The 13005-nt window shown below is 39.9% G+C and overlaps 1 protein-coding gene across 1 annotated transcript in view; it reads left to right on the top strand.

Annotated features, from left to right (window-relative positions):
• The window catches only part of galnt9 (polypeptide N-acetylgalactosaminyltransferase 9), a 103711-nt gene extending 91380 nt beyond the window's left edge, over positions 1–12331 (top strand). Inside the window, exons 7-11 of the mRNA XM_061037597.1 lie at positions 67–252; positions 1855–1992; positions 4777–4872; positions 10943–11110; positions 11311–12331. Of these exons, the coding sequence (XP_060893580.1) occupies positions 67–252; positions 1855–1992; positions 4777–4872; positions 10943–11110; positions 11311–11457 (735 nt within the window). The 3' untranslated portion in view covers positions 11458–12331. The remainder of the gene's footprint in view (positions 1–66; positions 253–1854; positions 1993–4776; positions 4873–10942; positions 11111–11310) is intronic.
• The last annotated feature ends 674 nt before the right edge of the window (positions 12332–13005 follow it).

The following is a 13005-nucleotide window of genomic DNA, read 5'->3' as shown; positions in this document are numbered from 1 at the left end:
TGAAGACTTCCCTGTGTAAATCCATGTTTGATTGAAACTTGGACTCTCTTTCCTTCTGCTGTCTAGGTGTGGCAGTGTGGAGGGAGTATGGAAGTCCTGCCGTGTGCCAGAGTGGCCCACATCGAGCGAACCAAGAAGCCCTACAACAATGACATAGATTACTACGCTAAGCGCAATGCCCTGCGGGCGGCTGAGGTGTGGATGGATGAATACAAATCCCACGTCTACATGGCCTGGAACATTCCCATGAATGTAAGTTTTTGACTGTCTTGGAGCCCTTTCCCTCCCTGAATCCCTCAGCTCCCCGAACCTCCCTCTCTTCCCCATCTCACTTGTTCATTCAGACATGCAGCTCGGGTCTCCAGAGACACGAGTCAATAGAAATTCAAAATTCAGATTTCATCCCAGTTGACCTTCACACTGGCAGCAGAGCAAAGGCAGAGCGAGGAAGCAGAGGAGTCTGGCTGCAAACAGACGAGAGAGGAGCTCCATATCTAATCAGTCTGTTTTCATACACATCACTTTAGCTTAATTGCTTTCAGAGGGTCTTTCAAGATGGGCTGCAAAATAATAAACAGCTCCTTTCATTAATAAAGAGTTTAATATTCAATCCTAATTGCCTCTTCAGCCATGCAGAATGGGATGATTGTCAGTGAAGGACGTCAGCGAAGGCCTTTTAACACTGCCCAGCACAACACACACACACACATGTACGCACACACACATTCCGGTCTGATTTGCCAGCATGGCTTCTATGAATCTGGCACAAACAGCATTACATGAAAACTCAGTAAGAATAGGTAGGAAGTGCCAACTGGGGAAATGTAACCGTTGTGTGTGTGTGCGCAGCATGGAGGGGATGATGGGGAGGTGGGGGGAAGAGGGGGGAAACTTTGACAAACTAGCCAATCAGGCCACATCACCTCTCCAGTGTAATTACAAACACAGCGGTATGGCACATTATTACCCCAGCTGTACTGTGGCGCAGAGTTATTTGTGTACAGTACAAACACCTAACACTGTCATTACCCCCCCCAAAAAAAATCCAAACCACCCATCTAAATCACAGATTCTCTTCCTGAGGTACCCGCTGAGAGCACAATTACTTTAGTGGGGGAGCTTTGGGCCTCACAACATGGCAAACCCAAGTCCAAATGCTAAACAGCATCGCACTGTTATTAAATGCATTTGTTTTTGTCACTTTATGGTACAAAGAAATTAACATTTACGAGTAGAATTTGTTATTAACAGATGTTTGAATTCAGATCAGCAGCTGGCTTTTGACTTCAACAGTGAGGGGGAACTAATAAGGAAATGTGCCATGAAATATTGTCTGCTTATATAATAACTTTGTGTCTGTGTGGTTGTACTCTTTGCATGATTTTTTTTTAATATGCATGTGGTTAAATCTTCAATTCTTATACCGGATCTATGTTTATTTGCATTTTTGTGCACATTTAAGCAGTGCCCTCCATATCCACATACTGATTTGGTGTGTGTGTGTGTGTTTGTGTGTCAGGATCAGGCCTCAGTGCCAGACAGTGCAGCTATTAGTTATCCTCTAATCAATCTGGGAAGCCACCTCCATACTGCAGACAGGGCCGTGAGGGCTCATAATTAAGCAGCTGATTAGAATTTGCTCAGCACAGATCATGTCTAATGAAAGAACAATGAAGGTCCCACATGACAGGAGCATCTATCCATCTCTTCACTAAATGCTTGATGTGCCCTTACAGCACTTCAACACTGTTGTGTCTCTGATTTCAGCGCTCATATTCTCACATGGTTGTTAAGTTAAGTGCCCGCTGGCTAAGAGTTTTTTTTTATTCTTTGTTTTGTACTAAATGTTGCCAGAACCCAGGGGTAGATTTCGGGGATGTCTCAGAGCGTTTGGCCTTAAGGAAGAGGCTGCAGTGTCGGAGCTTTCGCTGGTACCTTGAACATGTCTACCCAGAGATGCGGATCTACAACAACACCATCACATACGGCGAGGTGAGGAATGCTAACCGGGTGAATGTATGATTTCAACACCTGATTTCTATTCCAGAGCTGCGGTGAAGAGAATGCCTACACGGAGACAGCTAATTTTTATTCCACAGGTGATGAGTACAGAAAGTGATGAGAATGAATGGATTTCTTAGTAGTAAATTATTTCATACATATGTCTATAACTAGTATCTGCAGTAGTTTGTTCTAAATTAAAGTAATTTAGTAACACAAACTGACGTGTGGAGATAAAACTTATAAAACTTAAAATCTGATTATGGCTTTTCTGCATTCATCTAAGGTAAAGGTACATTTTCCCTACAGCAAAGCAGCATCACCACACAGGATTAGATGTAATTTCCGCAGAATGAGTTGTAATTAAACACTTATTAGTTTTCCATTTTGACTTGATTGTTTTGGGCTTGGCAGAGAGCTGAGCACAGTGGGGGGAAGAAAACAGGATTATGACAGGTTGAAGAATTGAACAAACTCCAGACTCAGGCACTATTTGGAGGTCTGCAGAAACACACCATTTTTTTGTCATATCAATTTCAACAATGGAAAACAGAAGAAAATCAATATGTTCTTTAAATGCAATGCCGGAATACATCAAAATTAAACTCTGGATTCATCAGAGCTGTGTGAATTTACTCCGTCCTTTGTCTCCCCGTCTGCCTGTTTTGGCTCTGGCAGCCAGCTAATGGATTCCTTGGAGCGGCAGCCGCTTAAGTGGCACTATTTCAGATCTGTCGACAAGCCTAGTGTTGCCACAGAGCTGCCGCAGGAAAAGTGAGCCTCATCTGTCACTGAGCATCAGCGCCGTGCTAGGCCAGGCTGACCAGACCAGCCGAGTGGAACCTTCCCTGACAACAGTACATGATAGATATGTCACAACCTGGAAATGAAGCTGTACGCATTCAAATCACACAGAACTGAAGCTCATGGTCAATGCACACCACTGTCTGGAGGCCTGGAGGCAGAGGAGAGAAAGAACAGGGACCAGCCCTAGCATGATGAAATAATACTGCTGTGTGAACAAGCTCCTGGACAGAAAATCAGAATCATTCTGAAATACTTTATTAATCCCAGAGAGAAATTTGGTAGTTACAGTTGCTCTAAAACAGAATAAATCTGTAGAAATATAATTATATAGAACCAAAATATTTATCAAATAGGAATGTAAGTAAGATATTAAGAAATAAGTACAAGAAATAGTTAAAAGAGTGAAAATAAGAATGCAGCTTAGTACCAAGCACATCTTATTAATAATATGCTATATTATTATTATATATTATACAATTTTATGCTGTACAAAAGTGCAGAGAGTGATGACAATATGGAATATATACACAGATAACAATGAAGCATGCAGACAGGAATTCCTTCAGATGCAGGGTTTGACTGATAAAAGCTTTACAAGGTATATGTTTTGGGTTGATGCTTACCGTTTTCAGTGTTTTCTACAATTCATGATGTTTAAATCTTAAGATTTTTTTTAAACAATGTCCTGTAAGGGAGCAGCAACTCAACAAAGATTAGACAAGTTTTTAACCAACTGGCAGCTTATCAGACAAAAGGGATTGAAACTGACGTCATTTTCATGACTGTAGTCTATTATGTATGACATTTTGGGATAGAAGCTTACATGCTTTCTTTCCGAGTAATAGATGAGATGTTAACACCATAATGACGTTTGTGTGCTAAATCTAAAGCTACAGTCAAGAGAAAGTAAGCATTTTTTTTTTAAATAGGAAGAAAAGGCTAACCTTGCCATGTCCAAAAATGATTTTCCCTTGCAGCATATCAAATACTTACTTGAAAAGATATTCTTTCTTCTTTTTAAAGATTATTTTGGGGCTTTTTGTGCCTTTATTGCAGTGATAGGACAGTGGATAGAGTCGGAAATCAAGGAGAGAAAGAGTGGGGAATGACATGCAGGAAAGGTGCCACAGGTGAAATTCGAACCATGGCCGCCCGCTTGGAGGACTAAGACCTCCGTGCATTGTCTGCGCACTAACTGCTAGGCTATCGGCGCCGCCAATAAGATGTTCTTTCTAATAGAAAAAAAAACTACTACCACTACTGTCAGTAACGTAACCACTGTGTTTGGCTAGAGCTGCTAGTCAGTCTTCAGTTCTATTGATGCATTGTCAGCTGTTTCTGACACAGTGAACCACCAAATCCTCCTCTGCACACTATCTGAGCTTGGTTTCTCAGGATCTGCACTCTACTGGTTTATGTCCTACCTCTCCGGGCGATCTTTTAGAGTATCTTGGAAGGGAGAAGTGTCCTAATTGCACAGCCTATCCACAGGAGTGCCTCAAGGGTCATTGCTTGGCCCCCTTCTCTTCTCAATGTTCACCACCTCACTTGGTGCAATCATCCACTCCCATGGCCTCTCATACCATTAATAAGCTGATGATACCCTGCTCTTTCTGTCATTGCTGAAACATGTCATTACCCCACCAGGAACCTGTTCGACTTTGTGCTGATGATATGACCTCTCCAGTAAAGAGTTTGGCTGAAGCCTCTTTTGTAGAACCATGGAATACATTCTCTCTGGAAGGCTGAGTAGTGTCATGCTCTGATAGTTGGAGCACACCCTTCTGGTTCCCTTTCACAAAAGAGATCTGCAACATCACACATACTTTCCAAACCCTCAAGTGACACTAACAACGTGTGTCAACAAATAGCCCAAAAGAGTAGCAGGTTGATCTCATTTGACCATGCCAAGGAACATTCAGTCCAATATCGACCATATTCTCATTTACCTTATGTGTTTGTTTTCAGGTGAGGAACAGCAAAGCCAGCGGGTACTGCCTGGATCAGGGCTCTGAGGACGATGACAAAGCCATCCTGTACCCCTGCCATGGCATGTCCTCCCAGGTCAGGCTAAACTTATGAACTATTTTTGTGTCAACGTTCACAGCTTTGGTCATTATGTAGCCACTGTTATCTGGCTGTCATCTGACAGACGGTTCATTGCCATTTTGGAAATGCTGTGTCAAAACAACTTTTGGTCAACCTATAGTAACAGGAGCTGAACTGGAGCTGACTGAAGCCCACCCGTCAGTCAGACCAGGCTGATAACATTTTTATTTCTGCTTGCCTTTTTGAGTAGATGTCTATGTGACTTCCTGGGCTTTTGCAGCCAGCCCTTAAGTGGCCAATCGAGGAACTGCAGGTGTTTCCAATTCCACATTGGCTTAATTTTTCAACACTGGAGGTTTACTATGAATCCTCAAAGTAAAAATCTATTCATCCTGAATACTTGAGGAAAATATGGTGTCGGGGAATTGTCCTCTTTAACAGCCACTAAGAAGTTGAATCAAGTACGTTTTGATAAGCAGTGGCATGGAGTTAAATGTGTTTGTCTAATTACTTATTGTTTTGCACAGTTATAGTCATACATTTCTCATCTGAAGATAAAAGGAAGAATGTGTGACTTTTTGATCCAGTTGATGTCGCCTCTGAGTACCAGCATTAAACCAAAACAATCTGCTGTTTGGCGACATCTATTCTGAAGCCTCCGCTCTCCTCCAGCGGCACACCTCCAACCCCTCTCCACTTGCGTTCATATGAATGAGTTATAAATTAGAATGCACCATCAAGCGACATCGGTGGACAAAATTGTCCTTGCTCGAGCTGCAATTGACTGTGTTCTGCATTGTTGTGTTAGCAGGCTAATGTTAGCACACTTTGGTTAACTCATAGCTTCATATTGCACATAAATTGACACAGAATGAGTGTGATCTAAAGACACTTATGTGACATCTAAATAAGCAGTGAGTAGGCTATGTTATTCTTGCATCATGCACGTTTTTTTTTCGATTGCAAAGTTGCATCTTTGAACGACATCCTGCAATACATTAAGTGCAGTTATTTGCAAACTGCGAATTCAACTGATTTAAATCCAAATAACCTGCAGAGTGTAGAATATTAGGATGACCTTGTAATGTGGTCCAGGTTTCAAAAGAATACATTTTACTACCCTCCGTCCAATTTATCTGAATATATTTATACATAATATTTAATGTCCGACTAAAAAAAGAGTTTTTATTACCAGTAGCTCAGAGGTCCCACCTTTTGTAATGTTAAGGTCACTGTAAATGTTAAAAAAACCTATATACCTTTAACAAGGACGAATACTCCTATTTCAGCCGAGGAGATGGTTTTCCTTTCTTTTTTAAATCACTGAGTGCAATTACAAGGCTGCCTTCCTGCTGCTAATGAGTATATTTCCGACAAGGTCTCATACAATTTTGCTAGTCAGGAAACAATTTTACATCCCACTTGAGTCTTTGTGTTCCAGCTTCTTAGATTATAAAAAAATCAACTTCCTATAATTGACAGTATTTAGATACAAATCTGTGCTTTTGTATTTGAAAAAAATCACTTAATGATGGAAATCTCCTGATCAGAAGACAACTAATCTTTTTAAATTTTCTAATACCAAAAATCATATCCGTAGAATTCAAAGCATATACAAGAAGTCCTATAAGTCCTATTTTAAAAAACAGAATACAGACTTCTCCAACTGCTCAGTTTGAGCTGCTTAGATGGAAAGTCTGGAAAACCAGGACACTATCAGGTGAGAGTGCATTTAGTTTTATGTGGTCAGGTTCCTTGGAAAAAAACTGGAAAATTATAATAATAACAGATGTGCTCGATTAACAATTTATTTGATTTACTCCAGAACAAATGGCTCTGTGGGTGGAAGGGATGCTGTCCTGTTTTGTGTGCCTATTTCCTTTTCATACTGTGAAACAAAGCATGCAAATGCTATTCATGCATCACTCCCCTTATATCCCACCTCTCAGTCATAATGGCTTCTCTTGCTGGTGAGTGGCATGTTCATTATTTGTCACATGAGAAAGGCCAGCAGCTCGACATACTCTCCCTTTTTTCTTCTCCACTGTGAGCGTTCGGTGGGGTCCAGAAATGTAAAGCTTCGCTGACTCTTTAATCCTGATCCTGGGGGAAACAAACAAATGGAGATGCATTTCTGTCTTTGTATCATTTCAGCTGCAGAACAAAACTGTGCTTTTTGCATTCCACATTTACATTCCTTATTTTACTCATGAACAAATGTAATTGGCCAGAATAAATCTGTATTGTTCTTCTGAAAAATTAATCTTTCTCTGCCGGCTCTCCCCAGGGAAATCTAGATCATGGATAATGTCTCACCTTCGTCCGATAGTGTAATGAAGTGAAAGCACAGTGGAGGATCTATAAAGCCTGCATCATTGCTCATACTACACACAGGAGTCTGTTGGAGTAAATGTTGCATCTGTTCCTTGAATTTTACATTGATGAGCAAAAGATCCATAAACCCTTTAATGCAGACATTGCGGTGATGGGGTGAATGTGCCTCTTTATTTCACCCACAAAAACAGTTATAACAGTGAATAAATGCAAGATTTAATTTCTTGTATTTGTCAAAGATATAGATAATATCGGATACATTTCACGAACCAGATCTTTGATGGACTCTATTACAGGATATCTCAATTCATAAAAAGACAAGAGTAAGCTATAAAAAAATTCATAAACAAGATACCAACCTGGGAAATGTGCAAATAATGTTCTAAAATCTGATCGAAGGTTGATCTTTTTCTGATCTTTACATATTTTAACAGCAGCTTTACTGATGTTTTGGGGAGGGTTTAGGTTGATCATGGAATCTTGAATTTTGCAACAGATGAAATAATATAATGGTAGGGGAAACACTGCAGTGTATCATTGTACACTCTGGTGGGATAATAAAATCATGCCTATTAATTTACAGATTAATGCACAATGTTAACAGTGTGGGCCTGTGTCCACTGTCAGCTTTTTTTGACTTGGCAGCTCCTATTTTCTTTTTTTTAAACAAACCAGTGCAGAATACAGAGTTTTCAGCGCTCTGCATCGTGATTGCAAAAATGCTCTTGGTATCTGTGTTTTTTTCCTGCTGTGCTTACAGTGCTTTCAGTTTAATTTCTTTAACTTGAACAAACTCTCTCTCTCGTCAAGGACACTTCTCCCTCACCGACCAATCAAAATCAAGAAGAGACGGGACTTCTGCTATAAAGCAAGTTAAAGCAAATATTAAGCATACAGAGCAATTTCAAACAGTAAAGAATGGCTACCAAGGAGAGCAGAAGTACTGCTAGACAACCAACTTTAGTAACCTAGCAACAGCAAGTACTGGTTAAAATCTCTCTGATCTTCAGGTTTTGTGTGATACAAACGCAAAAACATGAGCTATGCCCGAATTCCAGCTTTAGACATTTATATAGAGTTCAATAGAAATGGTTTTTTTTTTAAAAGTATTATGTAAAATTATTTTTTTACATCAATACCAATAACAGTCTGATTACTGCTTTCTCAAATGAACTAGAATAAGATAAGAAAGGATGCACTTTATTTTCTCAAAAGACAATTTGTCTTGGATTGCAGTTACAAGATAATTAATTAAAAATAGAGAAATAGAGATCATACAAAACAAATAGCAAACTTCCTTGGTTTCCTCTCAGAGGAATGCCAACAATGTGTTACACACCAATGGACCTTCTCTGCACTCCATATGCCTCTAAGAGGCCTCTTAAGTCTCCTCTTAAGTCTCCTTTTTGGTGCTTACAATCTCTTGTTAGATTATAGTCCCATAAGGAGATGGTGCTGATGGTGCTATACTCCCAGAGCTCAGGCATTACGGTCTTAAAAGGTTTCCCATAATCTGCAGCATAAATTTACTCCACTTCCTGGTGGAGAAAGGTACAGAGAGGGAGAAATGTGGAGATTACAACTCCACACAATGTAAAAACACTCAATCTCACAATGACATTGTCACTACATTGCACCATTATTGAGCCAATTATGAAACTTGTGATTAGCTTGACCTCCAAACCGTGGCTGCAAAACTTTCACGACGCCAGGAAAGCAATGGAGCGTCTCATGTTGCTTCATGAGGCACAGGTTAATTGGCTTGGCAGAATCATTTCCTTGCGTTAATTATTTGTTATGGTCCCATTTTAAATGTATTAGTGTATAAAGGGCTGCCAGACTGAGCTGTAAACAGGTATTAGAGGAGATTATGTAGAGGCTTTCTTGTGCCCAGTCATAGTTTACCCCATGGATAAATCTGCTTAGTGCATTATAACCCTGAAAAGACCCAAAATAACACAAGAATTCAATTCGTACTCAAGCTGCTTGTACCAACAACCTTTAGGATGCCACCTTGAGAAAATAGCACAATTTAGGAGCATTATGTGTCTTAAGTAGAGTTTGAAATACTCTTAGGTAGCGTCTGACAATCTTAGTACAAAAAAATATTGTTATCATCGTCCTTCTGAACTTCCCAACGAGCCCCGGTGAACCTTACCTGACCCGGCAGGTGGTGCCTCATTATTTTTCCATTTGTTCTGAGTGTCTCTTCAGAGCGGAACATTGCATTAAAAATCACCTGCTTTCCCTCTTAACAAGGAGAAATACTCACACAACCCTCCTGCTTTCTCAATCCATGCCTCCACATCAGCTTGGAGAGATTTGTCCATGCTTACATATTAGACACTGCTGTCCATAAGTTTCATGTGTTTCAAGTCATCAAGTGTTCTGAGTCAACCCCTAAGAAAATCTGTGGTTTTCTGACCATTTAAAAAGAAAATGATACTTCCTCAGAGAATCTATTAGATTTTCTTAAAGATCAGACAACATAGGACATAGCACATTTTCGCATCAATAGATTTATCTCCAACTTTCTGTGACATTAATTCTTCCAGGTCTGACACAAGACACAAGGCCGGGTTCTCTGTGCTTTTAACAGGAGTGTGCGTGCATGAGTGCGACTCAGGACAGTCATGAAAGCAATGTGCCCCCCCCCCCCCCCCCAAGCAAGGCTGTCATACTGAACACCCCCCTATCTTTGGCATCTCATTTTTCAGAGAGGATCTGTCCCATAAATAATAAAAGCTATCTCTACTGTATCCTTGCGTAATAGATACTTATCTGACAGAGCCTTTCATGTGTGGGATTAAACAGTGAGGGATCAAGTTTTGATCTGGGGGGGAATGTTGTAGCATTAATGAGCGTTTCTCTGTGCGTTCTGTGCAGAGCTGCTAGTGAAAATATTCTACAAAATGACAATGATATGAAAAAACAGTCTTGTATTTTAAATTGAGAGTGTTTACGACACACAGTGACTACGGTCAAAAAGTAGTCCTACATTTTATATGTTTTTTTTATTTTTGATTTAAAAATGCGCAGAGAAACACTCAGTTTAAGCTAGCTGGTGAAATAGCCATAGCTAACTTTAGCTAAAGCTAACAAATCTTACTGCTCTTTCATTTAAAAAATACAGATGTTGATGAAATTCATTTTTTTTAAATCAATATAATAATTGATACAAATCCAAGTAACTGTGGTTTTACTCATTTGTATTAGTTTTTTTTAAACTGAGCTAAACATGAAAACAGAAACTAGCTAATCAGACACATATAAAGTGGCTGCTGTCTTGGTTTTGACTCTTATATGGGTCATTGTTCTACCATTAAATCTGTTTTAGTAACACATTTGGAAGTATGATATCTTAAAAAACCTATGGCATTGCTTTTACTGTGTACACATATAGATAGACAAACATGAAAAACAACAGGCCGTCATTTTTACAATATTAACCAAAAATAGGTATTTTCTTAAACAAACTGAAGAAATGACCAAGGAAGCTTTAAGAACACATTGAGATTTATTTTATTTCCCACTTGCATTCATTAAGGTGATGTCTTTTTTTGTAGGGCAGCAAAACAGCATCACTGAAAACAACTTTCAGTTTTCCCATTAAAGCACATTTACAACTTGTTCTCTCCACTGGTGTTAAAGTGATCCTCTGTATGATTATTTTATAGTTTTATTGCTGCCAGTTACTTACAGTATATCAGTCAGTATAACACATTTTGCATTTTGTTTCTCTGTGTTGCAGCTTGCCCGCTATTCTACTGAGGGGCTCCTACAGCTTGGACCTCTGGGGTCCACCACTTTCCTGCCGGACACTAAATGCCTGGTTGATGATGGCAGAGGAAGAACTCCCAGACTGAAAAAATGTGAATCTGTCTCAAGAAATTCACAGAGGCTTTGGGACTTTACACAGGTAAAACGAAATCAAGATCTGATCTGTTTCTGGTCCATATTCAATGAAAGACAAAACAAGATGGTAACTGTTACTTGAAACAGACATTAAAATATGTTAGTAATTGTAGAAATAAGCTTCTACTGTTGCACCCATTTGTGTTCTTGTCGGGTTATTGTGCACATTCGCTCATAATTTTACTGTACGTGTTTTTGTTTCAGAATGGTCCAATCATCAGCAGGGACACGGGTCGATGCTTGGAAGTAGAAATGTCCAAAGATGCCAACTTTGGCCTTCGCCTGGTGGTCCAGAGATGCTCGGGTCAGAAGTGGATGATACGAAACTGGATTAAGCACACGAGGCACTGAAGCCAGGGAACAACCCCTGAGACATTTTGGGCAGAGATTCAAGTCTCAGTTGATTCTCAAACTGTGGACCGTTCAGAGAGGAGCATGGAGCGGTGGTGCGAGTGTGTGGTATTTCACAGCACAGACTGCGGCGCACACTGAGCTCCCCCTCAGGCCACAGAGCTTTCTAACTCTGAGTCTTAAAGAGGAATATGATCAATTCATGCGTTCAACTGAGCTGTGTGTTCACAGAGACTTTTAAGGCAAGCTGCTCTGTATGAAATGGCCAACATTTCTGACGTTCAGCTACATGTATAAAACAGAGAACGAAGAAAACTGAGTGCAGCCCCTGAAGGCGGTTCCAGATCCTTGTAATTCTTTTGTTTCTACTGTAAAACTCTCCTATCTTTAAAGATGACGGAGAGTGTGCGAGAGAGAGACTGTTTGCTTCATTTTTCCAAGTGATCCTGAGCAAATGAAAAGTTATCATAGCTGTCAATTGCAACATCAGAGTGATTCTTTTGGGCTGTGACTTGGTGAATTGCTTTGGACATACAGTGCAGCCCAGGTTAGGCTTGTAATAAGCTTCAGAGAGGGCTGCCCTCCTTGTGACCGGGAGGCACTTCACCTGCACTCACACAAACCTACAGTTCTTTGTTTCTTTGGACTGTATTGCTCACTGTGGACACAAGCAATCATGTGCCTTTTTAATCACATTTTTCTGCTTAATCTGACCAGGGAATGTCAGTCCCAGAAGCATGTACAAAATTATTTGAGAATTATTAATATATAAAACAATGTATAAATCAGTCTAATAGTAATATATTGTAAAAAGTGAAAAATTGATATCCGTCCACTGATAACCATTAGGATAATAAAATCATTTTTATGATGAGCCACCTTTTCGCCTTTCTCTTTCCAAGGGTTGAGCATCTCTCCTGTGATTATAAAGAATTCATTATCAATTTTTGCTTCCTGAGTGTACTTGGCTGTGAGTTGCATAAAAGCTCCTTTTGTACTGTTGTACTCTCATTTGATAACAGCAGCAGTACAATAGCCTGCCTTTTGTTTAGCCTGCACATACAACCAGCTCATGCCTCCTTCAGGTTCCTGCCCCCGGGTGCAGTGACTGTTACAACCCGCCCACTAACAGGTCTGCAGAATGAACCTGCAATCTCGCCACCTCTTCCAACTAGAAACACACTTCTTTACTTGCTCAGTTATTCTTATGCCAAGCCAAAAATATGTCAGTTAAGGAAGAAAGACTTCAAGTTTCTTTTGACACCTCCTTTTCTTTAAACTTAAATATCAAAGACGTTTGAAAGACGCCCACAGTCTTCTCTTTTTATGTAACACTTTACTTTTACTGACAGCCATTATATTAAGTTTAATGACAACTTTTGCAATTTCTGCACAGGTCTCCCTGCCTCACAATCTTTGAATAGCATAGTGTGTTTTAAGCAAGCAGGTAACATGTAAAATAATACAACATGTTTTCTTAATGTTGAGCCTACAAGCTTATTGACCTCAGTAATAACCAAATGGTATCTCTAAAGACAGTAGTTACTT

Source organism: Labrus mixtus, chromosome 5, assembly GCF_963584025.1.
Source record: "Labrus mixtus chromosome 5, fLabMix1.1, whole genome shotgun sequence".
In the NCBI taxonomy this organism is placed as follows: domain Eukaryota; kingdom Metazoa; phylum Chordata; class Actinopteri; order Labriformes; family Labridae; genus Labrus; species Labrus mixtus.
The sequence above is the reverse complement of the archived record's forward strand: the minus strand, read 5'-3'. Positions and strand labels throughout refer to the sequence as shown.